Source organism: Apodemus sylvaticus, chromosome 19, assembly GCF_947179515.1.
Source record: "Apodemus sylvaticus chromosome 19, mApoSyl1.1, whole genome shotgun sequence".
NCBI classification, from domain to species: domain Eukaryota; kingdom Metazoa; phylum Chordata; class Mammalia; order Rodentia; family Muridae; genus Apodemus; species Apodemus sylvaticus.
In genome coordinates, this window is record NC_067490.1 from 27,999,327 (window position 1) to 28,026,187 (window position 26,861).

At 46.1% G+C, this 26,861-nt stretch overlaps 1 protein-coding gene and 1 pseudogene across 2 annotated transcripts in view; one reads left to right on the top strand and one right to left on the bottom strand.

Annotated features, from left to right (window-relative positions):
• Micu1 (mitochondrial calcium uptake 1) overlaps positions 1 to 26,861 on the bottom strand; it is a 145,360-nt gene that overhangs the window by 61,397 nt on the left and 57,102 nt on the right. The window contains exons 7-10 of one of the 2 annotated variants that reach the window (XM_052164221.1): positions 23,707 to 23,712; positions 22,720 to 22,834; positions 6,108 to 6,190; positions 5,140 to 5,337 (exon numbers count right to left, since the gene is read on the bottom strand). In XM_052164221.1, coding sequence (XP_052020181.1) covers positions 5,140 to 5,337; positions 6,108 to 6,190; positions 22,720 to 22,834; positions 23,707 to 23,712 — 402 coding nt within the window. The remainder of the gene's footprint in view (positions 1 to 5,139; positions 5,338 to 6,107; positions 6,191 to 22,719; positions 22,835 to 23,706; positions 23,713 to 26,861) is intronic. The other variant, XM_052164220.1, reaches the window with a different exon arrangement.
• LOC127670042 (3-keto-steroid reductase/17-beta-hydroxysteroid dehydrogenase 7-like) lies at positions 8,551 to 8,985 on the top strand (annotated as a pseudogene).

A 26,861-nucleotide genomic window follows, 5' to 3' on the forward strand; every position in this document is an offset into this window, starting at 1 on the left:
GAAGCAGCTCTGACTTCTCACATCACTTCTTTAAAACCACGTTTTTGTTGCTGTTGTTCTGGAATAGAGAATGGGGGAAGGGAGGAATGGGACAAAGGCTGTCGGAATGTAAGAGCTCTCAGACGAGACAGAGCAGGTGATTGTTCGCAAGATGACACAGCTGGCTTGGGTAATGGGCTTACAAACCGTAGACAACAGAGCATTCTTCTCGGTCCTAAGTCTGGCTAGCAAAGGAGCCAGAAAATGAGCCTCAGCCGGGCCGTGGTGGCGCACGCCTTTAATCCCAGCACTCAGGAGGCAGAGGCAGGCGGATTTCTGAGTTTGAGGCCAGCCTGGTCTACAGAATGAGTTCTAGGACAGCCAGGGCAACACAGAGAAAAAGAAAAGAAAATGAACTCCAGGAGACCAAGCGATAGAACTTTGGGCTTTTTTGGCCCCTAAAATCCAAACTGTTTTGTTTTGAGTCCCATAGAAACCATAGCACAGGCTAAAAAGAACAAAACAAAACAAATAAAAACCAATCAAGTAAGGAACACAAATAGCCCAGTCTGAAAGGAAGCGTGAAGGTCCCTGGCTTGGAGCCGGCACTACCGCACAGCAGCTGTGGCTGTCTGCAGTTCCAGTGTCTACACCTGTGATACAGTGGATCATGGACTTGGACAGAGCTGGTGCGAGTTACAGAAGGGTCAGCGGGGGCACGGTTTTAATGCCAGCACTCAGGAGGCAAAGTCTCTGGGAGTTCCAGGCTAGTCAAGAGAACCTGTCTCAAAAAAAAGTTATGATATGCCAAGTGCCTGGATCAGAGCAGATACTCGGCACAACGCCCCTTCCTCGCACCCTTCTGGAAAGGCAGAGCGATGGATCAAGCTTCCTTTATTCTCGAAACTGCTGTTCTGAGAAAAAGGCAGAAAAGAGCGGCTAAATGGAACCATAAATCTCCTTGATCTCAAGTTTTAAAGGAGATAAGGCACAGAGTAAACTAGGAAGAGACAGAAAGAATGATGGAATTATAAAGCCCGTAGCAAAGGTATTGAGATTTATTAATCATCTCCACTTGCCTCTTAGCTGTGATGATGAGATTTTATTTCATGCTCAGTGAAGGGAGAAATCACCCAAACTTGGAAAAGTGAAATTAGAAGTGTTTCATAAAAAACAACGCTTGCTGCTGTTTCCAGATGCCTGCTCAGAAAACAATCTCAAAGTGAAACGAGCGGCCTTTTGGCCTCTCAGCTGGGATGCCTGTGCAGCAGCCTGTGGTCTGCCCGAGGCAGAATGGCAGCAGACACCACCGTGAAGACACTAAGGCAGCGCTGGCCAGGGGCTGTGGGGCACACTCCTGCGCTAGTGTGACAGGGCCGTCCTGACAACATCCTGTAACTGTCTCCTCAGCGTGCTGGAGGATCGAAGCCTGGACCTCCACTAGGTTTGTGGGTGGGTGGCTGTCCAGACTGCTTCACCATCGCCTCTCCGTGCAAGTGCGCCCTGTGTCTCCCATGTGCCCATTGTTTCCCTCCTAAAGGCAGACGTCAGATGGCTCTGGACCCACCCACTGGCCTTCTTTAAAGCTAGTTAATTATTCCAGTACTGTATCTGAATATGGCCGTCTTCTGAGACAGCAGTGTTACCTTTCCATTATGGCAGCTAAATAACCTGACAGAAAAAAATGTGAGGGAGAAAAGCTTTCGGTTTGTGGTTTTCATCACGGTGGGAAGGCGCAGTGGGCGGGGCCAGTGTCGGTGGAAGCATGGGATGAGGTCTGCTCACACGGTCCAGGCCAAGAAGCAGAGGCAGGGGTGAGGCCAGAACCAGAGGTGGGTGTGACCTCCCAAGGCTTGTTCCAGAAGCTCTACAGCATTCAGAATTGTGCCACAGACAGGGGACGTAGCATTGCAAAGATTAACCCATGGAGACATTTCAAATCCCAACGGCAGTAGGCTACAGCATATGGATTTGGAGGGACATGATTCAGCCCACAACAAAACAGTGACTCACTTAACCATTTTATGAATGAGTAGCCGGGCTCTGAGGGAATAACTAATTCATCGCCTCATTAGTGCCAAGGCCGGCACTCTGTCTGCTAGCCAGACTTCCTCAAAAAGATGCTTATCTAGTGGGAAGACCCAGCACTGATGGCTGGAAGTCTGAGGAGGAGAGCTACAGGTCCAGGGTCACCGGGTTGTGTGTTATACGGAAAGAATGGATTCAGGGTGAGTAACTGCTTACACAACCCTCGGTGAATGTTAGACAAGGACCCCTCCTCCACTGATAAAAGCCAACAACTGGCTCCCTCTTCTGAGGAATATTTAACTGGAAAAAGCCCAGGGTCCTGTGTCTTGAGCATCGACCCGTGTTTTCGGGGTGTTCAGCTAGACTGGTGGGCCAGCCTCCTGCTCAGTTCTCTGCACGGACTGTACTGTTCTTTCAAGTTTGCCTCAAGTACCTTGGTACTTTGAGCTTTATCCTGTAACTGCATCTTACGAAGCTATAGTCTGTGTTAAATTGCAATTATAAAGGTAAGAAACTAAACTATTTCCATTCCCAGATGTCATTATGCTTGTAAAGACCAGTTTGGGGTGCATTCCGGGGATCTAGAGTATAGAATGTGCAGATTCTTTTACAAAAATTATTGGATGAGGTCTACTACTGGCTTCTATACTGAGGAACAGACTGAAATATTCCAGTTCGAATACAAATTCTACGAGGGCACATCATGCTGCATATATGAATAGACATAGATATGCAAACATATATATAACTGTAGCATCTCTAGTGTATACACACACATACATATAATTTTAGCATCTCTAGTGTATATGTATATATATATAATTATAGTATCTCTAGTATATATATATATATATATATATATATATATATATATATATTAGACTTAAAATATACAGTCCAATATAAACTTCCACCCCATCAAGATACACAAATGCAAATATTCTAAAATCAAAAGAAGGAAAGTAAAAGTGTAACATACCACTGTTACCACATATATGGGTAAGGAATGCTCAGGCTGTGATAACATGAATATTTACACATAATATTCTAGAGTCCTAAGGCTGAAATGACTACTTTTCTCTATTCTCAAGAGTTCTACTTTAAACTCCATTACCTGCAAGTTTACTGTGGCGAGAGGTAAGTAGCAAAAATCAGAATCCTGAGGTTTTCCTGAAGACAGCCCTCTGTGTTCGACTAAAGAAATTTGCTTTCTTTAAATGTTGCCAGGCATGGTGGTGCACACCTTTGATTCCAGCACTGGGAGGCAGGGGCAGGCAGACCTTGGTGACTGAGGCTAGCCTGGGCTATGCAGTGAGTTCCAGGTTAACCAGAATTATATGGTGAGGTTTCGTCTCAAAAAAAAAAAAAAAAAAAAAAAAAAAAAACAGTTTAAAAGCAAAATGGCACCCGGCTAGAATATTATGGGCTGGAGCCCTGGCTCGGAGGGTGAAGGAGTTCGCGGGCCGTGCAGTCTGAGTGAGGTCACTAGGGTACCACGGTGCAAAGAGAAACCCAGCCCCATGGGCTGTCTTCTGGCCCTCACCCACAAACCAATCAATAATGTCAGATGAAAGTTAGAAACAGGCATTATGACTAATTTTCTGATTACACGAGGGCTGATTATATAATTGCTTTGCTTCAGTCATTGGTAAAATCTTTTTGGTCATGTATTAGACTGCCGTGCACCTCTGCGTGCAGTGGAGGAGAACCTTTGAAATCTAACACTCGCCGGACTCTCCTGACGAGTTCTGTCTTGTGTGCTCTCCGGCAGGGCCAGGGAGTTAGTGACTGAGATCGGCTCCGCTGGCCTTTCCTGCAGGTGCAGTGCTTGTTAGTAATTACAGGCCTCTGTGAGAAGTCCAGGTGAACTGCAGATATCTATCCTGGGGTCCCATGTAGCTCAGGATAACCCTGCACTTTCCAGGCAGCTGAAGATGCCTGGTCCTTCTCCCTCTCCCCCCAGCACTAGAATCACAGTGCCAGCCTGATGCTTTTTTTTTTTTTTTTGAAAAAAAAGGGTCTCAGGATGGAGCCCAAGCAGGTCTAGAACTCATTATGTAGCTCAGGCTGGCCTTGAACTCACGGCAGTCCTCCTGCCTCAGCTTTCTAAGTGCTGGGATCGTAGGTGTACATCAAGGCCAGCAATGACGATTCATCAGATCACTTACAAATTAAGCCAAATGCTGATCCTAAAGCCTGATCCGCTTTCCCTGGCCTCCCACTTCCCCGATCATGACTATCAGAGAGCATGCTTACGAATAACTGCTTCGGCTGTGATGGTCCCGATCGATCGCTGCAACTGAGTCAGGGCGTGGGACAGCGGGGTGCAGAGAAGACACTTACGGGGCTTAAGTGAAATGGCAGCTTTCTTTCCATGTGCTTTTAGTGACTCTGCTTAATGTTTTGAAATTTCAAATAATATTAAAGTAGGGATTATGCTAGAATTAGGAGGCTGGATCTCCTAATCCCTAAAATCTCTAAAAATGAAGGCATTTTAAATCTCTAGGCAAAAGCATGCAGAGAAGGTATTTGATGAATGCCCTGAATTACCAGCAGCCAAGCCCCACCCAGCTGGTGGGGACACAGTGTGAAAACGTGAGCACTCTCACCTGTGCTCTCTCTGGTATCTGGGACCTGAGCAGCCTATCGCCATCTTGAGTGGAGATGGCAGCGTGTAAATCTCCAAGCACAGCAAGACGCCTCTGCAGCTCTGAGCACAGAGATTCCGACCTGACCGGCTGCGTCTCCAGCTGCTGGCGCCTTTGCAAACCCTTTGCAAGCCCTAGGAAGGGCTATTATCCAGTTTCCTCTATTCTGGCGCCTTCCATGCCACGACCATAACACTGGGAGACACACTATGGCTAGGCCTGCTCTGACACCCACATTTCTTTCTCCTTAAATGGGGGATCCAAAGACAACGAAGATTTACAATCTTCTCATCTCTGCCTCAGTCCTGGAACCACACAACTCTGCGACAATTCCTGCATTTCCCGTCTGCTCCTGGCTTACAGATCAACCATAAGGCCCACACCCATCAGTTCTCAGGCTGGAGGGGAACTGCAAGGAAGCCTAGAGGTCCCTGACCCCAGGCTCTGTGTGCACGGAGGATCACCTAGTCCAGGCGACACCTACCTCCAGCTTCAGAACGTCATGCTGAAGTTTACGCTGAAATTCTAGGAAGTTTTTAATGGTAAGTTTCCCTTTAAGATCAGCTCCAAAAAAGTAGGTTGTGAGGGCCGAACATAAGCCGGACTTGAGGGTGTTCCCAGTGGTCGGACGATCTCTGTGGCGCATGCCCATGCTGGTCTGGGAGCGAATGATGCTCTGGACCTGGAAGAGAACCGTAGCCCCGCCCTGAGATCAGGATGGTGAGGCACAGGAAAGGTTACCCCTGTAGACTCTGTGTGAACACTGCAACACAGCCACCTCAGGAGCCCTGCCCTGTCATCCCCATTTTACAGATGAGGAGACTGAGGCATATACCGTTGCGTGCTGGCATCGAGGAGGAGAATGGGGATTCTGAGTGGGGAAGCCTCTCCCACAGGGACAGTCATCTTCACTTTATACAGCAACACTGTGTCTCAGTAGGTGTGAACATCCCACGCTTCCTGGTCTACTCTAGAGGTGGCACGGTTGTCTAGAAATCCTTTTAAGTTATTTTATGCATATGGCTGTTCTGCTTACATATATGCCCGTGCACCTTATGTGTGACAAGTGATCATGGAGGTCAGAAGAGGGCTTTGGATGCCCAAGGACTGGAGTTACAAATGGCGGTGAGCCACCACGGGGGTGCTGGGAATTGGATCTAGATCTTCTGGAAGAGCCTCGAGTGCCCTTAACCATGGAGCCAATTCTCCAGCCTTCTTGACATCTAAATATATTAGGATGACTTATGATACACACAGTTGGCACAGATTGAGAAAACACAGGGGATGTCTTCAGTCTCTGAGGAGCGTTCATTTTGGGGACTAACGGGTGGCCTCCACATGCAACGAGCTTCCCTGGGTGGTCTGTGGTTGCCCCGCCCTCACAGTGCCCGCGCCTGCGCCTCACTCCCCGCTGGCTGAGAAATATGGAACACGGAAGTCAGCGCGACTTGCCTGCTCGAACTCCTCCATGTCCACTTCTCCGTCTCCATTCAAGTCGAACATCTTGAAAGCAATTTCAAAATTTCTCTGAGGAGCTACAGGTAGAGAAGGAGAAAGGGGAGGAAAATGGAAAGAACATGTCGGTCAAAACATAAGTCACTCCAGAAAAATGGCTAAACTCTAAAATTATACCCAAACCAGAAGAGGCCACTGTCTAGATCAAGTGTTAACTCCTTAAATCCCCAAGAGTGTTCTGTGGCCAGTAAAAAACTGCCTTTTCCTGTTTGTTTGTTTTTTTTTCTTTCAACATTTTTACATTAAAAAAAATTATGGGTGGGAGGACATAAGGAAGGGAGTATTTCAAGCTTCAAGTGTGGGTGTTTTGCTTGAATGCATGTTTACACACCAGGTCTGTGCAGTGCTCGTACAGGCCAGAAGAGGGCGCCGGACTCCCTAAGACGGGATTAACAGCCGGTGGGTACTGGGAATCCCACCTGGACCCTTTGCAGGAGCAGCCAGTGCTATAAACCACCCAGCCATCTCTCCTTTCTTAAATACTTCAGCCTTGCCATGGGCTGTAGGATCCTCTTTTCCACTTTTTGCTTGCTACTGGTTACACACGCTAAGCACGCACACCATGTTGTTTTGAATATGCTATTATCTTACAAGCTGTCTGTGATGAGCCAGACTTCTGCCACGCGAGAAGGTCAGAGTCCAGGCCTCGGCCCTTGCCCTGAAACAAGCTAGCTTGACACGCTACTTCTGTCACTGCTCTGGGAGCGCCACTTGGCTGTGGGGGCTCCAAGTTCTCTGGTAGGACGGGGAGGCACACTGTCAGTCACCCAGTTCCCTCTTCATCAGGCTGGCCTCATACACCACTAAGTGAAGCCTCCTTAAATGCTAACATTCAGTTGAAGCTTAAAAAAAAAACCAACCCAACAACAACAACGACGACGACGACGACGACGACGACAAAGATAAACTCCATGAAGCTTCAAATGCTCCTTAAGGGAGTGATTAAAGACCCTCCACCAGGCTTCAGTGTTTCAGATTCAATCAAAACACAATTAATACACTTCATGTGTCATAATGAAATTAATGGCTGTTCTCCTGCGCGCTATTAAGCGTTCTGGTAAAGAAAACGAAGGTATCTACCCCTCCCTTCCTTATGTGCTCCCAACCTGCAGAGCTTTAGAGAATAAACCAAAGTAAGTGTCCTGTCTGTCCCAATGCCACTAAAGACTTTTCAGTTATCAACATTTTTACTAAACAAACAAAACAAAACAAAACAAAAAAAACCTAAACCAAACGGAACAATAACTGTGAGGATTATTGGTAGACACAGAGGCATGTGTGATGAGCTTCACACAGCACCCGTGACCACAGAGTCCGAGCCCCACTGTGAGTTTGCCCACGGCAGTGTTTCCTGGGTGCTATGGTTCCCTTCAGACACCCAGGCAGCTGGCTCTCGGGAGCTCCTGCCTCGCAGCTGCGGGCTGCACAGTGGATGCTGTGCCTGTCGGCTTCCAGCTGTCTGATTCACGTGATGGTGGCATCCCACAGATTTGTTTCTCTTCTGTTTTGTGGTTCGCTGGCCTCAGCCTCCCCAGTGCAGGGCCATCCCTAGTCCATAACTACTGTTCTTTAGGCCGGAGCTACAACTGCCAAGCAGGACACCGCTTGGAGAATTAGACTTTTATGTTCATTGGCATCTTTCTTTCTCCTTCCTTCTTTATTTTTTCAAGACAAGGTTTCTCCGTGCAGTCCTGGTTGTCCTAGAACTCACTCTGTAGTCCAAGATGGCTGCCTGCCTCTGACTCCCGAGGGCTGGGATTAAAGGCATGTGCCATTACCACCTGGCTATTGGCACTTTTCAAAAATGTTCTGTCTAATCTTTTCCTGAGATGTTAGTAAGTCTCAAACTTTGGGTTTCTTGAGACAGAGTCTCATGCTGTAGGCCTAGCTGGCCTGGAACTCAGTATGTAGACCAGGCTGATCTCAAACTTACATAGATCCTTTGGGATTAAAGGCAGGAGCCACTGTGCCCAGCTTGAGTCAAGCATTAAGATGGACAATTCCATCTATTTATTGGTGGATTTTCTACTTGCAATCTCGAAGGTTTAAGCAACAAAACAAAATGGACTGCAGCGATGGCCCAGCGGTTAAGAGCACTGGTTACTCTCGCAGTGGACGACCTGAGGTTGGTTTCTTGCACCCACATGGCTGTCTGTAACTCCGGTTCCCAGGGGATCCAACTTCCTCTGCTAGCCTCTGCTGGCACCAGGACTTACACACAGACACACAGAGAGGCAAAACATGCATACACATAAGATTAAAAAAAAAAACCAAAACAAACCAAAAGTGGTCCAGACTGTGGGCTACAGCAGAGCAGTGGAGGGGGCGGGCAGGATGGGGGTGGGGGGTTGTAGATTTGCTCTGCTGCGTATCATGAGAGATGCAGAAGGTGGCTTTGATCATCAGGGCAAGTGGTGGCATTGCTGGTGGCTAGCCCTCTGCTGGCGCTTGTTGGCGGATGACAGGTGACGATGCATTTCCCTGGCTTTGGCATGAACAGAGCAGGAGCTCTTCCTGATGCCCTGCTGGCCTCTCACCCTCTGCCAGGGTCAGGGACCTGCAGTCATCGATTGGGGTGTGCAGGGAATCAGGTAGAAGGTTTCAGATTAGACTACTTAGTATCTGAACACTGGGATCATGCCCCAAACCCAGCTAAATATCAAGCACTTCTGCCTGGCCTCTTTTCAAGAAATGCGATTTAGAGGTTCTCACTTTAACAGCTGGAGGGCTGTTGACCCAGAATGACGAGATTCCTGCTGATGGGTTCCAGAGGGTGTTTGGAACCGGTTTTGGCCACAGTAATCCTGATTCGTGAATTGGAATCTCTTCTTCGTCACAGGGACAATCCCTCTGAGCGCTTCCGGACTCCCTCTCACAATGTAAAGACTCTAATTTCAGTCCTGAGGATATCAGGCACGGCCAAGGCCAGGAAGTAATTAAGTAGCATTGGCTTAGAAAGTAATTAGGTCAAGGGCCAGAGATGGACACAGAGGGAGACATTGCTGAAACTTTTACCAGACCATACAGGGACTGGAAACGTGCATTACGATCACCACTCACAAAACCAAGTTACCAGAGCTGACCACAGACGGCATTAGTACAAGCATCCCGCACCCTGTATGTCTGGTCAGAATTGCCCTTAGAGTTCTCTAGAAGACACTGCAGTTTCTCTACACTCTGGGCACATGGCTGCCCATCAGGCTCGATGACATGTTTTGTAGTATTTTGTATATTTGTGTGGCATTTGTAGTAATTCATCAGCCATGATTTCTCTCTTCCTACCTTTCAGAATGATCTCCAAGACTTTATCTGTATGCATGCATGCACGCATGTGTATGATGCACAGATGAGAAAGACTGGCAAAGTAGAGGCACCAACTGAATACCCTCCGAGTAGTGGCCTGTCACAGTTGCCAGAGGCTTCCCACAGAACATCTACTGAGAACACTCTGCCTCTTACTGTCTTTCCTTCCCCAAATGCTGCTGCAGATAATCTTACAAGATTGTCAGAATCCAAACAAACAGTCACTGTCCATGGACAGCAATCCCATTAGCACAGTTTGACTGTGTTTGGGTCACATGCATAGTTTCTTCTCTTTAAAGGCATTTTCTTTTTCTTGGTATCAGACAGTGGGGTCAACAGTGGGTCTGGCCCTTAAGACAATCTCTGCAGACTTACTGGTTATGAGTCCCCTGCCCTCTTTGGTTTGTCCAGGACAGGGTTTCTCTGTGTAGCCCTTGATGTCCTGGGACTTGCTCTGTACCCCAGGCCAGCCTTAAAGTCACAGAACCACCCGCCTCTGTCTCCTAGGTGCTGGGATTAAAGGCATGCGCTAATATGGTGATATGTCACTGGAATTAAACATACAGCAAAACATTACTCATTCATGATTCAAAGAAATCTAAAAAACTCCCCCAAAAGAAAGAAAGAAAGAAAAAGAAACTCCCCGTGGGCCATCTGCTGATACCCACTGCACAACAGAAGTGGAAGAAAATGACTAATTTCTATGAGTCAGAGAAGTGAGTAAAACTTTGTCTCTCTAAATCTTAAAAGAGCCACACCTGAGCCTTTGGCACTGAAACAAAATGATAAACATGGCTAGATGTTTCTCAAAGACACAGCCACCTTACTGCAGAGAATACAATGAAGTCAGTAAAATATTGACTAACAACAAAACCAAAGCAGAGCAGAAAACACCGGGAGGTGTGAACAAGGCTCAGGGCCATTAATTGTCTAGGGGAGAGCGCCACAGTCCTGGCCAACCTGGACTTAGGGCAACCCAGGCTCCAGGCCCCCCGAGGCTCAGGCTGCGATCCAGTGAGATCACAGAGACACACTCATTTGGAACAGCACATTTGCTTCCTGCTGAGATGTTTTTGACCTGAAGACAAAACAGGGCCAGAGCTAGCGCTGGCTAAGGCGCGCGCGCACACACACACACACACACACACACACACACACACGGAATCAGGGGGCGACTTTGTAGGCCTTGGTTCTCCCCCTCCACTGTGAGCCTCTCACGGTAACACAGTGGCAAGTGCCCTTATCTGCTGAGCCACCTCTCCAGCCAGTCTTTTATTCTTACTGTCCTTTAGTTTCATGAAGGCATATGCACAATTATTTAAGTGACTAAATGAGTTTTCTATCAAATCATGATTGATTCTTTTTCCTACATCCGATGAGGCTAAATTCATTTAACCAACAAGAGAGCACCCTATAGGTACAAGTTCCTGCGACTTTTGTCCTGCTTGGGTCCCCTGACCCAAGCACGGGCGGTCTATGGAGCTACTCTGGTGGCTTCTTAAGGCACATACAGGGACACACTAAGGCTGCACTGCTGTCCTCTGGCACTGGGGAGGTTAGGGCAGACAGTCGCTTTCCTGTACATGATGATTTGAGCATGCCCAGTCAGCCCATCAATGTAGGTCCCCCGGCAGGAATCCCCTTAATCTGTTCGGTCTTCCACCAACCACATCAAAACATGCAAGACAAACAAGCCTCAAACAGCATGCCTTCAGGACGAGCTGTTGGGGAATTCTCTGGGAAGCCTGCCTGCTTCCCTGTAAGTGTAGAATTCACCATGATTTTTAAGATCTAGCTGGCCGGCAGGCTTCAGGGGTCCTAGGTTTATGGTGACTTGTGACCTGCTTCCACAGGGAGTTCTTTTGAACTTGAGGCTACCCACAGAGCGAACAGTGAGGCTTTTCCTTTGCAGAACCACAGAACCTATTCCCTACACGATTTCTATGGTCCAGCCACATGCTGGAATGGATTAAAGTGGACATGACAATCTTTCGCTGCTAGGCTGCGGAGCTGTATCAGGTCTAATCTGGTTACAAATCTATTTTCACAATAGTTTCCTACCATGACACTTATGAGAGTAACAATAACAACCCAATACTACCCCAGAGCACATGTTAAACATTCTGATTCAGTAATAACAACAACAACAACAACAACAATAATAATGTGTCTTTTGTCTGCATGCACCAAGTCAAACATTCAGATGGCAAGAACAGTAGCCATCCTTTGGGGTCACTTTGCTTACTGTGCTTCTGCACAAGAGGGGGACCTCTAATCGTGGTTCTTCTTACAGCGGGGCTCCTGTGCTGCCTGCAGCTGCTGTTCAGTTACTGATGGAAAATGAACAAAGGAACAGGTTGCCCTCCAAGCAAGCTGACTTTCAGTTAATTTGGCTCTCCAGCCAAAGAGCTACCCACGTTCATCAGTCCCGCTTATAACAGACGCTACGGGCTCTAATGAGGTAACTGATGGGCAGTGGCAGAGAATTCCACATCAGGAAAACCTTTAGACCACGAACCTCCATTCACTGGCTTCTCAGCTCTATTTGAACAGCTGATCAGACAGCCTCTGATTATCGGAGATGGAAGTCCCTACTTCTGAGACCCAAACTCTGCCAACTATATTAATTAAATTTCTTATGTAAGAGCCCCAGTCTACTGTGGAACTCTTCTAAGCTAACACGATTTCATTTGCTAGGGAAATAAACACACAGACCTGCAAACCCCCCAGAACCATTATCCTATCCCTACCAGGACTCTCAGGCTTGCTTGAGATCTCCGGCATCCCGAGGGTCTATTTGTGAAGCCCCTTTAGTGGGCAATGTCTCGCAAAGCAGCCTTCTAAATACAGTTACTTCTGGACTTGATGTGCTTTTGAGAACAAGACTACATTTTTTGTTTTTAAATAATGGCCGTAGGTTATTACATAATGCCAGACAAGAGCATTCTTTTTTTTTTTTTTTTTTAATTAATGGGCTAGATTACTTTGTGATGCCCTGGTGTCTTGCTCCATGTAGGATTGGGAGAGGGAGGAACCCTGTAAGAGGGACTGGAAGACCTGAGTTTGGTTCCCAATACCCATATCAGGCAGCTTATAAACACCTGTAACTCCAGGGGACCCAACATCATCTTCTGGCCTCCACGGGCATTTATATCTATGTTGAAAGGACAATGTGAACCCCATCTGTCTCCATTTTAAGGACCAGGCCCGATTTCAAAAAAGGCCGTAAGGTACCAGCTTCAGGGATAGACTTTTGAGTCCCAGAAACTAGGTCATAAGAACAGCTGGTGCCAGGAACAGACCGTAAAATCCAGACAAGATCATAAAGCCCTCTCCCAAAGAACAGCCTGGGGATAACCATGAAAATGAGGAAATATCCCAGAAGGGCATCCGTGCTGGGCAGCCCTATCTCATCATGTGGCTGGACATTCATGACATGGGTGGGTATGCAGACCACTGATCACCCGGGACCCCCTCCCCCCAGCACCCACCAGTGAAATTTCAGATTACCTAATCCTTCAGGAGAGTTCCCTCAGTTCCCTCTAAGAAGGCCTATGTGCCTTTGTCTAGATAATGGTTGACCCCCCCCCACATGCAAGTTGTTTCTGGAGAATAAATAATCTTTGTTTTTGCATACTGAGTCTGGGGTCTCTCTTCAGCACTTTTCAGAGTTACAATGTGCCAAATAAGCACACATACATAAACAAAATAAAAAGAGGTGGTGTGGTGGTATATATTTAGAATTTCAGCACTTGGGAGGCAGAGGCAAGCCAATCTCTGTGAGTTCAAGGGCAGCGTGGTCTACATAGAAGAGATCAGTCAGGGCTATAGTGCAAAACCTGGTCTTAAAAAGAAATCATTTTTAAAAGCTCTGTTAGTGCTATTAACAGCTATTAGCTATTTTAGCTATATAAATAACAGCTAAATTAGCTATTTCTTTTTGTTCATTTTGGGATAGCATCTTTTTCTAACATGCGCTGTCTTGGAGTTTGCAATCACCCAGACTGGCCCTGAACGTCAATATGTCCCAGCTCTGCCTCCGGAGTGCCGGGATTCCAAACTCACACTCCACCCCTTGGCTTTAAGAATAGACTTTTCTAGTGCCGCAGGTACTGGCTGCTGGAGGTTGTCTGGAGGAATCCTTGTCTTGGATGGAGTAGGAGCAGTCCTCTGTCAAGTGCGGCACCGGCTCCGCTGGGGCTCAACATTGCCTCTGGAGACTGTGGCTTCTGAAGAATGCTTTCCAGAATGCAAATATCCTCAGACTCATTTTAAAGGCAATTAAGCAGCAGCAGCAGCCGGATTCTCCTTTCGCTGACCTAGGCTGGTTACTTCAGTCTGGTTTTATTTGTGGCAGTGAATGCTTCATAGGAACTCTGGGCTTCATAGAAGCCCATAGAAACTTCATAGAATGCTTCATAGAAACCCGTTGGGCTCCCCCTGCCTACCTCCGGAAGGGGCCTGTGGGCCAGTGGGGGTGGGGCTCTCAGCTGGTGCAGTGGACCAGCAGGGTTGCTGCTGTGGCTCCAATGCCTGTGTAGCTTCAAAGCCACTTCCCTGAATAACCTCTATCCAGGACAGGGTTTGGGGCCTCTTTCTCTCCTTCTCTGGAAGTTCAACAGAAAGAGGACAGCCACCTGGGGGAGTCACCCTGTCCTTTTCCAGTGCTTGGAAGCAAAGAAAGTGAACTTTCTGAGAACTCAGCTGGGTTCTGCTAAAGCCTCAGCAACCTGTAAAAGAGCTGGGTGTTGGTTGGGATCTTCAAAGGTTGGTTCCTGGTCATGCAACATGGCTACATTATACTAGTGACACCTCAAGGATGCCCGGCTTCTAGCGCCACAGCGTGTAAGTGTGACTCACTGCACTGGCCAGCGGCCCTCCAAACACAGCATCCAGATGATTCTTTGGGACTGTGCAATCTCAGCATCACTCGATAAGAAAGCAGCATAAGGGAAGTATCCGTGGAAGGATGACCCAGGGGCTTCAAAGGCAAAGGGACACAGCAGACAGTCAAACTCTTGCCCCTGGGGTTGTCACCTGTAGAGTCACATTCAAACAAAGGCGGCTGTTTAGGGGAATTGAGTGGCCCAGCTGAGCTGTCCCACTCCCAGAGGCTGCTGTCTGAGCTAAGTGCAGAGATGAGGTCACCTATGGTAAATAAGGGCTAGCGCAGTGATGATGTCACCTGCTGAAAGAGCTCAAGGCCTTCCTGGAAACTGGAGTGCGTCCTACACAGTGATTAACTTGCAATTCAATCTTCCTCAGGTTGGTGAGCGACCAGTCTGAGCCTCACAGGACCCAGGTCCTATTCGTGGGCTCCTTTCTCGACCACCAGACATAAGCCTGTGGGCTCTCACCTAGCCTCTGCCACTGGTGCTGAGTTAGGGTCTGCAAGAAGAGAGAATCCCTTCTCCAGAAACAACTGCAGCGAGCCAAGCCGCGCCTCACTGCTAGAGAACAAACCCAACAAACCCAACCTGTTTCATTTCTATAATGGCCACGTATCTGCATGGTCCCTGGTTCTTACATATGAAGACTCAGTCTTGAGGCAGGGTCCTTGTGTGTATCCCAGATGGGACTCAAATTTGCAATTCTCCTGCCTCAGCTTCCTGGTGCTGAGATTGCAGGCATGCTTCATCGCACTTGGCCCCCTACTCGTATGAACTGCCCAGTAAAGTTCAACATGCTGGCGACCCCAGGCAAGTCCCGTCAGGATCCAGGATGCCTTATCTTTCCGGGAGCTTTCAGGGAAGAGAGGGATCAGTGGGGTTCAGAGGAACAAAGGCTGAAGAAAACAAGGAAAGGGAACCAGGCCTGGCTCAGCGCGCGCTGAACACGCAGCAGAAGCAAGGAGCTGTGCGGCTTCCTTGGAGTTTGCTGGAGAGTCTAGAGAGAAGCCGCCCGATGTGTGCTTAGATACAGCTTCTATCAGCAACCTTCCCCTCTGGGACCTGAGCACCCAGTGGTCCTGCAGATGGTCATGCACAGCACCTCACTGTCCAAGAGGATGGTGGCACGAGAGTTGACCGATGTATTTAGGTGAAGCAGTCTCAACTGTACGAAGAGTGGTGGCCCTCAGCAGGTGGCCAAAGACCCTGGGAGAAGCTCGAGGGGCTGCAGACCCACCTGGAGGAGAAACCCGTGACTCAGGAGTCACCTTACTTCCAGCTTGGCTGACAGCTGCTCCTGGTCTGAAAGCTTCAGCCTGGGGTGGGGGTGGGGTCTGTGGACAAGGACAGAGGAGAGGACATGGCCTGGAGCTTTCGTGCCCCCCCTCGAGCCTATGGTAGGAGTTTAGATTGTGGAACTATCCAGAACTCATGCCTCATGTCGAAGGCGGTCCTTCGACATCAGGGTACTTTCTTCTAGAGCCTTATCCACTTTGAGTTTTGAAAGAAACCTGAAAAGTTAGGCTCTGTCCCAGGAGGTAGAGTGAAGAATCAGATGAACTTCTCCACATGCAAAGTTAGGTCAGTCAGTATGATACGTTACCTCAAAGTCATCGCCAGCTGCTCTCCTCAGCAAGCAGCCTCTGTGTGTGCTGTCTGAGGTCTCTCGGACACAAGGGAGTAAGAAAGAAAACTTAGTGAAGCTAAGAAGACAAGACCTATCCAGACTGTAGTTTGTTATAGAGAAATATTGTTAGGAAATAAAATTTAAACTAAAGTTCTTTCTTTGGGTTGTGCTGGAATTATGATTTAAAATACTTTCCGATCTTTTTGACTATACCACAAGTTTTAGTTTCTTACCATTTAGTAACAATATGCCCAGCAAGAGTAAATTCTATTATTTTCTTATTATTTTTGTTGTGGCTGGACAGCTGTGCATTTCCATTAATCATACTCCAGGGGAGCCAGAGCACAGCACCCCGTCACTGAATACATCTCACTGCCGGGCTGGGAGCCGGTGCGATCGGTAGAGTGCCACCCCGTGTGTATACACGTACATACGGTTTTTCATGTCATAGAATTTGAACTGATTAAAAAAAGAAATCTGTTTCTATTTTTGAGAATAGAGTATTTAGAAGTGTCCTTGGAGAAACAAGACTAAAAGTCTACCTAAAATACCAAAGTTCACAACACGTGAAAACATATGTGGTTTTCCGATATGGAATAATACGAGGGTTATATTTTGACTCACCAATACATTATCGAACGTTTTCATTGCTGACCACATCTCTGGATTACATATATTAAGGTCCTGAGTTCAATTTCCAGCAACTACGTGGAGGCTCACAACCATGTATAATGGGATCTGATACCTTCTCCTGGTCTCTGAAGACAGCCACAATGTTCTCACATACATGAATAAATCTTTAAAAAAATGCTATTGAACCTATTGCATAGGTTTACCGGCAGCTGGCTCAGGCCACTGTTTTATGGGCTAACAAAAACCCAAATACCTCTGATTTCCTTTCCAATATACGTTTAAAGACCAGCATCATTATATACGTGATTATTTCATTAGTCTAAACTTATAGAAAAGGATTGTTGAGCTCAAGGGCAGGAACTTTACATAGTGCTTGATGAAGGCTGGTCCAGAGAGAGGAAGGAGGGAGCTGTGAATCAAATATAAAGGTCAACCCAAGCACTTAATCTGCTGCACACATAGCTGGGGGACACTCTGAGGATTTGGTAGTCAAGGGAGGAGAGGGATAACAAGCTGTCTCTCCCAGAGGCGATCAATACAACGTGTTCCCGTGTGTGTGCTGGGGATGTGACACAGGGCCAAACGTGCTAACTAGTTCATCTGCACATCCTACAGTCCTTCAGCTCTCTGGCAGTTATGAAAAACTGCCTCATATAGCTCAGAGGGTGGAGCCCAACTCCAGACAGTTAAGCCTTTCCACAGATCTACGGGGAAGCTGCCCAAAATGCAAGACACACTCACAATGCCTGCACTCTGCATACTGCCTAGACACACCCACGCTCTGGGATTTACAGACTCCTTAAACCAGAGGGGTCAAGCTGTTATTTCTGGCAGCGTTCACTGGGAGGGTCCACTCAGAAGAACCTTATTTCTGCTCTATTGTGCTCTAAACAGTAAATTACAAAGTTAATGTATTCTCAGAACAGACGTAAAATTGATATTGATCCAGTTTTGCTGGTATTTGGAAACCCTAGGAGGAGGAGACCTTTACTCCTCATTAAAATGCTGTGTGCTTAATTGATCAATTGCTCAAGTTTCTGAATATTGATAGTATGAAGCACATCATGTCAAGAGATTCTGAACTTTAAGACCTCTTATGACATTTATAATATATATTATATGATATACTGCATATTAATTATATGTGTAATTTATTGGTTCAGTTTGCATTTCTCCAGCTTCCAGCTGTATAGATGCTCAGACTACCTATAACTTCTTCCACTGCTATTTTCATAATAAAATACAGTCCAGCCAGATGCTTACCGCCACCACCAACTTGAAGACAAGCGTAAAGATTGATGGCTCTGGCTCACAGTCCACAGCCAGTCTGGACTTCATCCTGGAGAGCCACGCCTCCTGTCTATCTACCTAGGCCGTCCTGACACCGACTGTGCTGTCAAGTGTGTTCGCTGCCAGAGGTGTGAGAGTGCTTAGATTTCTCCAGAGTGCCCGCAGGAGGGATTCTAGGAAGCAATCCGGTGTCGTACCCGCATCAGGTCTGGTTCCACAGTATAAACACACTCTCTTCAGGCTCATTACTGTTTTATGCCCAAATGACCTCTGCCTACGTGACAGAATCCCCTTCTCGTATCCAGAGAGCTTAAAGAAAAATGCTCACCGACTCGACCTTCTTTTCATTTTGTGTGGCTTCATTTCAAAAATAGAAGCTCAATAACCAAGGCAACGGCTTGTGCTGAGATGGAATTTGTCACCTCGCTGCTTAGATCTAGCTGCTTTATTAAAAGAATCCGGGTTTGTTACTTAACCCATTCAATCTGGAGGACCCCCTTTCTATGTTACTCTGTTTGGTATCCAAAAGCTATTTGGTTTTCAATTAAGTGTCTCAATAGAAAAAACATTCTGGCTATTATAATTACTTTTCTGGCTTTGCTTATATATAATAGAGAATATTAATGTAAAATACTTTTTAAATATTAATCAAGAAGCTGAAGGTATGTTCAGAAATATAAAAATTGAGTATGTACAAAGTAACAGTTCATAAAATTTCATTTATCTAGCCAATAAATATACGTGGAGTAATTGTATGTGCCACAGACTGTGCTGGCTAGCTTTTCTAGGGTAGATGGTAATTGGGGAAAACACTCAATGGCAGTATTCTTTATCCTGATCCTTTTGAGACAAGGTTTTGCTATGTGTTCCAAGCTGACTTTGAATTCACAATATATCCTGGCTGATCTCAACCTTACAGCAATCCTCCTGCCCCAGACTCCCAAATGTTGCCGCCTAAGCATCCACAGCATTGTGGGCTGCATGCTCTAGGTAAAAGGCTAGGCATACCGACAGATGTGTAGATAGGGATGCAGACAGGTACAGACACAGAAAAGCAGGGCTTACAGGCTGTAAGCCAGAACCCTGAAACACAGCTCCCCAGAGCTGAGAACTGAGCTCCCACAGAATCTTCCCAGCCACTAGCAGATGACAAAGAGGACAGGGGCAACCCTGAGGAGGAGGGGACAGTAATCAGAGTTGTCCGTGATTCAGAGAGGGGTAACTTTCAGTCTGCCCCAGGGTAACAGAAGAGGGACAGGGCATGGCACTAAAGTCCACGTGACACTGTCACGAGTCAGATGTCCTTCCAAAAGACTTTTGTCATGTTCCTCCCAAGTAAGCCCCTTGGGTGGTGGCTGACACTATGATGTTGATACATCTACTTCTTGGAGACCTGGGGCCGCTGAAATGACATACATTTCTCACAGGTAGCAGCTCAAACATGATCTCACACACTGCATCTCTGAAAGGATTACTTAAGTCATCAACATTACTGTAGTTGTCCAGCACTTGCATGTATTTGTAAGAAATATGCAAAACAATGAGACATGATTTAATATCTACTCAGGCAAATTCAGCTACCGTAAAAGCACTTGGGAGGCAGAGGTAGGTGGATTTCTGAGTTCGAGGCCAGCCTAGTCTACAGAGCCAGTTCCAGGAAAGCCCAGGCTCTACAGAAAAAACCAAAACCAAAACCAAAACCAAACCAACAAACCAACCAACCAACCAACCAACCAACCAACCAAACAAACAAACAAAAAAATCAGAATGCGCTGAATTGTTCTTGACAGTCATTAGACCTACACGAACTTTAAAGCTGAGAATGTCACAAGATTTCTCTGGCGGCTTTTGAAGCTTACAGTGAATAGCAAGGAAGATGCTTCATCACGAGCTTTTATAAATGTCTCATTACCACTGTCTCCCCAACCAAGACTGTTCCGTGTTATTAGTTCACAGGATTAACAATTTTAATTAGGATAGATATGAAGATAAGGATACAAAATAAATAGTCATTTGTCAAAATAAAATCGATTGACAATAGGCAAGAGGCAGATTTTTAAGTTCCACTGTCATTAGGTAGTATAGCGTTAGTAAAAACAACCCAAATTAATAATTTTCAGCATTCTAGATAAATCCTGATAGCATTTCTCTGTACTTAGTCATGAGGAAAATACTCCCTTCCATCTTAGGACCAAGAGTCAGCGTTGCAGCTGGACAGTGCAGATAATGAGGCATTAATAACCGCGCCTCTGTATTCTCGTCTGATTCTTATTAACCTACTTTAAGGATCAGAGGCTCTTTGGAAATTACCTAATAATAATTATTAATCATCTTGCCTAGTAAGAATCTAAACTTATTTTATTGATGAATAGCTAGCTAGTAAATATTTTAAATATAATTTCTAGACAGTCTGCTTAATACAGATGCTCATGCTAAAAAAAATTTCAAGAGAATCCATCAAAGTGGATCGGAGAAATGGGGTGTAAACAGCAGGCTCTGTGAATCCGGCCTAGGGGAGGGTACAACACTTGGGTTCTGAATTAGCATAAGGAATCAAGTGTGTTATGAAATATATTAATTTAAACCCGCGTTTCCTCACTGAGCCAGCACAGCTGCAGACTGAAGACATTAACAGCTACAAAGACTATTCCTGGCCCAGGATACCAACAGCAAGGTTGTTTTTGGAAGAAACAAACACACCAACCCCGATATATTTTCTCTTCTTGTTTTGTGTCTTTGCTGTAACTCTTCGTGGACTGTAAATATCTGTTGTGGCTATCACTTCAAACTGTGACTGCTATTATGTAACTCCACGGTTTAAGGTGGAGAACGTACGATAAATAAAGGTAAAAGATGAATGATCTAGACTCTGACGTTGAGATTAGGGCTGAGAAGAAAACCAAAACAAAGCAAGAAAAAGCTTTCTGAGCTGGTTGTGTGTGTCTGTGTATGAGACGGGAGGACACCACTCAGTGGTTAGCTAGCCAAGGAAGGCCCTTTACCCAAGGCTTGTATGAGCAAGAGTAAGAAATCAGTGTCACTCACTTTATGTACAAAATGTTTCGTATCAAACTGCCAAAAAAGTTTTCATGAGAGTGAGCACTGCTTCATGGGAAATCATCCTGCACAACATAATTCTTCAGGAAAGCAGATTCCCTGGTCTTTAGGTGTGGTAAATCGGAAAAGAGCGTAGTTCTTAGATTTTCTTTCTGACAACAGAGCACAGCTGCTCGAGTGCCCTGGGGTCCCAGGCTTCAGTCTGCTAGGGCAGTGTTGGCAGCACCAAGGGATGGCAGGAGTCCACACACTGAGTGCCAGCAACTCAGCAGACGCGTGGTCCTGCCTCAGCTGGGTGAACCCTTCCCGCTGGCCTACTGGTTTTCTATGACCCCGGCTACCTGCTGTTTATCAGAAAAAGAAATACACTAATGCATTTCATGTTCCAGTCCTACACCAACTGACTAGCAATGCCTGTTTAACATCCTTCCATGCATCTATTCACGCATGCATGCATGCATGCATCCATCCTTTCTCTCTGTGTATGTGTGTACATGAGTGTGGGTGTCAGAGAACAACTTAGTGGTTGGATTTTTCCTCCCTGTGGCTTGGAGACTGAATTCAGGTTAAATGTCTTTTTACCCACTGAGCCATCTTGAGGTCCAGTGCTAACTCTTGGGGCTTACGGAGCTGTCTGTCCTCTCCCAGGATGACGTGGGAGCCACTGACTGTGGCTTAGGCTGTAACGGTCCCTTTACCCCCCACAGGCCTGACCCCAGCATACCACCTGTGGCATAGTTTCCTTGGCAGCTTGTTAGATAAAGTGGAAAATGCGGTATGCATCATTGAAATTGCAAGGATGTTTGGGCTGTCGTCAGAGCCCTGCTGCAGCTCAGCCTTAGGGAAAGAGGCCGTGAGTGAGTTCCAGCTACACCGCAGACACCAAGACCGGGCAGCAACGGCACAGGAAGCCAGAGGCTGGTCAGTTTAGGCTCTTATCCGCAAATGTCTACGCCTCCCCAGTGGGACTAGGGGTAAATTCTGGAACATTTTGTATCCTGAGTCTCTTCATCTGTAAAACGACGACAACAACTGTGCATGCTACAGGCAGAAGCATGGGAAATATGTACATCAGATGTACATCTGAATCTGGGCATCTCAGAGAATCTGAACAGCCAAAAATTTCCACATGGTAGTGGTGGGGAAACCTCAACAAGGGGCTGGAGAGATGGTTCAGTGGTTAGGAGCACTCAGAGGTCCTGAGTTATATTTTAATAAACTACACAGAGAGCTATGAACATTCTGTTTAGTTTTTCTGCTAAGAGAAAAGTGTCACAGAGTTGCACATCCTAAATAGTTTAATGTTTAAAAACTTACTGGTGTTTCACATAAGTGAAAACTGAGCTTTGAGTCGCTAGAAATATCATTCCAGGATTAATAAGTGACCAGTCAACATGAGCAGGACAACCGAGACAGTTTTCCTTAGAGGAAGAAATGCCACATGAAAATGGGGTGTGAGGAGCGGCACCACACCGCGGCAGTTACCGTGTGCAGCTGGTCCACATGGTACCACAGAACACAGAGCCCCGGCACAGCAGGGGCAACCCAGCAGGCTGCCGGTTTTAAAAGTTCTACCTTGACACCTTAGGGTTTCTTTTCCTTTCAATAGAGTTTACAAATTACAGAAAACAAAACAAAACAAAACAAAGGATTCTTGTAGGATTTATAGTCTGCCAACTGTTAAGCTAGGTGCTGTTTCTGCATTTCCGTGTGCTCCTTACAAACAGACGGGATGGGAGTCCATACTCACTGGAGAGGACCGTCGTGAGGAAGATGTAGTCGGAGAAGGAGATGAGCCCGCACTCTCCGAGAGTGTAGAAGATACTGCCTTCATCAGCAAATTTTTCTCGCTCCTGGGCAATTTTCTAGCAGGGGCACAGGTCCCAGCAAGAAACAGAAAAGATACGACTGAATTAGAACACAGACAGTAAGAACGGACGACATTTATCCCAGTTCCCCCATCCCATAAGCACTTCTAGGGTGGCCATTCAAAATCCATTGGATCCTTTACAGTTTTTACGCTAATGAAGATTCCAAGACAAGAGGCGATCTGTTCTTCACTTAAACACCGGGTTCATTGAAATTGGAAAATGCTTTCAGTTTTTTCTTGCCATTGAAGACATGGCCCAACTTCCGAACTGTTTTACTTTTAGAACACCTGGCATCACTCTTAAGACTATTATTTGGTAATATAAAGAAAAAAGAATAACCAAAGAAAGAAAAGAGAAAGCTAAAAGGAAACTGGATCCAACTGGCCAATAAATAAACTATTATGTTAGTGGGTGCTGCTGAGTTTCAGCTGTTTGATGAAAATAATCTGTTTCCTGACTTAGCTCTTGCTCCAAATGTACAACTCCCTTCCTTTACTCAGAGTCACAAAGGCCAGTCTTAGTTCCAGTGACAGCCTGCCCGTTGCATGGTGTCTGACAAAATGTTTCCTGTTCTCTGAATTCCTCACTGAAGATGCTTTCAAAAACTGCAAAGGATCCACCAGGGAGCTGCACTTGAAACAACATCCGTAAGTTCTGGACCAACCACAGGTACTTAAGGAAATATTTATTCTGTGCACCAAGGGGGGGAGAAAGAAAGAGGTTTTAAGAATTCAAATCAAGGCAGCACAACCAAAGAAACAATCTCATGCAAGCAAGAATGCAAAAGGCGGCACTGCAGGCGGCAGCCTCATGAGAACGGACAAGCACCAACACACCAGCATCCAGGCACAGGCCACCACGGTTACCTCTGTCTAGTGGCGATCCCATCAACATCACAAAGGAAAGAGAAGTGGATAAGCACTTGAGAGGACCAACACCACAAGTCAGCGTGAAGTCACCCTGTAGGACCTTAACTCTGCTGGCCCATAAACAGGCACAAACCCACAGGCCCAGACGTGCAGCCACACACTCCCAGGTTCTAGATGTGGGTGGTGGATACTATTTGAGTAAGAACTTCATGGGGCTGGAATGCTGCCCATGCGAGAGCTGCTACCTAGCATGCTCCGAGTTCCATCCCCAGCAATGCAGAAACCAAACAGAAGAAAGCAAGCAAGAGATTTTCCGGCTTTCGTGGCTGATCTATTATCCCCAGGACAGTATTTAGTGATTACCTCTCTGACCCAACTACTGGGATGAGCACTTAGCTCAGGTTGCTCTCAGCGAGGCTGGGTCTTTCTTACACCAATGCTTGGTTCTCTGCTCAAGGTCAAACATACATTTCAGGAGGAGAGCCTACTGGAGGAATTGCTAGGGCAAGCCCACTCTCTGGGAACAATTTGCAAATTCCTCATGTATGTATGTATGTATGTATGTATGTATGTATGTATGTATGTATGTATTATGTTATCTGATATGTTACAAAGCAGTGAGAACATAAAGACTTAAATGAAATGAAAATACATTTCCAAAGGCAAGTGTAGCCTAAGCAGGAAGTGTATACAGAAGCCCAAGAATTCATACAATTTCATGGAGATATTGCACTGTGTACTATAATGAGTAAGATACTGTGAGCCACAAGTCGAGGAGCAGGTGAGTGTGTCCAAGCAGGGGAGGCAGCTGGCTAGAGGTAGCAACACTTCCTGCTGTTTGGGAAGCAGACAAACAGAAACCAAACTGGGCCAGTAACTTTAGATTTTCAAGTTCAAACTGACAGAAAAATTGAAAACCTCATATAAGGAGCCAGGGTATCCTTTTTATCTTTTTAAGTTTACTAACACATGACTCCAGCAGCTTTGTAGTTTACAGAGAGACAGCCTTTGCATCACGCTGAGTTAGCTGGGGCTGTGCTGTTACTTTACATGATTTTAAATATATTAGAATATATTTTCTGTGAACAGAGACGTTCTTTTAGGCACTGTAAACTCAATAAAAGCAGGGAATTTAATATTAGTATACATAGTATTATCTCATGCCACCCGTTAAGAAAGACTCTTAGAATGTGATTTTGTATGTCTGCCACTGTGAGAGTGTGGTGGTCACCTGAGATGGTCAGCTCTTCCTTGCCATCATGTGAGCTTCAAGGATCAAATTCTGGTCATCTTGTCGACCTGCATCGGTCCATTTTCCCTTTGCTAGCTATCCCAACAATTCCCTTTACACCCATGGGCCTTCTTCCCCAGTCCAGATGTCTTAGAATAAAATGCATTCATTTGCTGGGAACTTTTCCTTATTTTCCTTTGAGAAGGTTTATTACATATTATTGTGATGGCATTTTCACAGAAGTCATTATTTTAGCCATTTAAGCATACAACAAATGAATATTTTGTGTCTGACTTCTACCATTAAATGTTCTCTAGGCTCATATCCATGCTACAGTGCAAATCAGTACTTAGTTTGTGTTACCAAAGACACTGCACTGTGTGTATATACCAGGACTGGTTTACCCCTCCACAGGCAGGGCACTCAGGAGACTGCTGCCTCTGGTTGCCGTATGTAATCATTTACTAACAGTTGTCAGAGTAGTTTGGCTTCTCTCAGTGTAAACCTAGGAGTAGAACTGCCCTGTTACATGGTAATTATATCTTTACGTTTTGAGGGATAGACAAAGCATTTCCTTCAGTGGCTTCAGCACATATCACCCCCTGCCCCCCAGCATCATAAGAGGCTCCAGTTTCTACACATCCTTGCAGCTATCTTCATGATATGAATTGGTACCTCGATGCAGTGTTCTCTTTTCTTCCATACATGGATTCACTAGTTAGTCCTGGCTGCTTTGGAATGCCTCAAGCTTGAGGTGAGCCTCCTGGCTCTGCCTTCTGAAGGCTGGGACTGCAGGCAGGCCCCACGCCTGGCTTCATGTGACTTTGATGGGCATATGCCTTGTGCCTTGTGTCATCTTCATAGCTTGTCATCTGAACGTCTGTTCAAGACCTGTGCGGTCTTTCAGTTGGCTTCGCTTGGATGACTTGTAAGGGTCCTTGAAACATCCTGGAGGCTGCGACCTTTACTCCTCCTTCGTATTCGTTTCTACTGTTCTGGTAACTTAAGTCACCTAAGAATTTGCTGGTGAAGTTCAATTTACTTCTTGTTTTCTTTTATCTCATGTTGTAGTTAGTACTATATCACTGAAACTAAGGTAACAAAATGTCCTCTATTTTCTAGTCTGAAAGCATTAATTCCTTTTAAAAAATTTACTGATTTATTTAGAGTTTTTATATATAAAGTTAGGATGAGCAGACCACCTTAATTTCTTATATTCATTATGTGTGTGTGTGTGTGTGTGTGTTTGGGAGTAAGAACTTCTCTCTTCCTCTGCTCTGTAGATTCTGAGGGTTTGAACTCAGGTCACGTGGCTTGGCATCAAGCACCCTCACCTACTGAGCCATCTTGTAAACCCTCAACTTTATTCTCTTGTGTCCAGATATCCAGTGAACCCCATTCTATTTGTGGGAGAGATGACCCTGTCCTTACTGAATGCTTTTACCCACTGCTGAAAGTCAATCCATCCCAAGTACAGGTTTATTTCTGGGTCCTTAACCTATGCTATTTTCTGTAGGCCTGTGTTTATTCTAGTGTCATGATGGTTAGTGGTTAGAAGGGTAGCTTGACAGGTGCCTGTAGGCACAAGTTGGGCCCATCCTTCTCTCCTTAGTTATACAGTCTGCAGACATGACAGAAATGTAGTAGACCCACCGTGGGCAACAATCAGTCTTCCTAGGGTTTCTTCACTACACTTGTGAGCTACAGCCTGCTCACCTAACAGTGCAGGTTTGGGTTTAGGACCTTCTGCGCCTTAGGGGAGGGAGCTGTAGGTGAGACCCCTGCTGTTGTGGGAGGGAGCAGGAGAGCCCAGAGGATGGCCACGCTGTGTAAGTAAGAAGAAGCAAAAGACACGGGAAAGAAAAGCAATGCAAGAAACAAGGACTCGGGACAGAAGGGTGCATCCAGGGAGGAAAGGAAA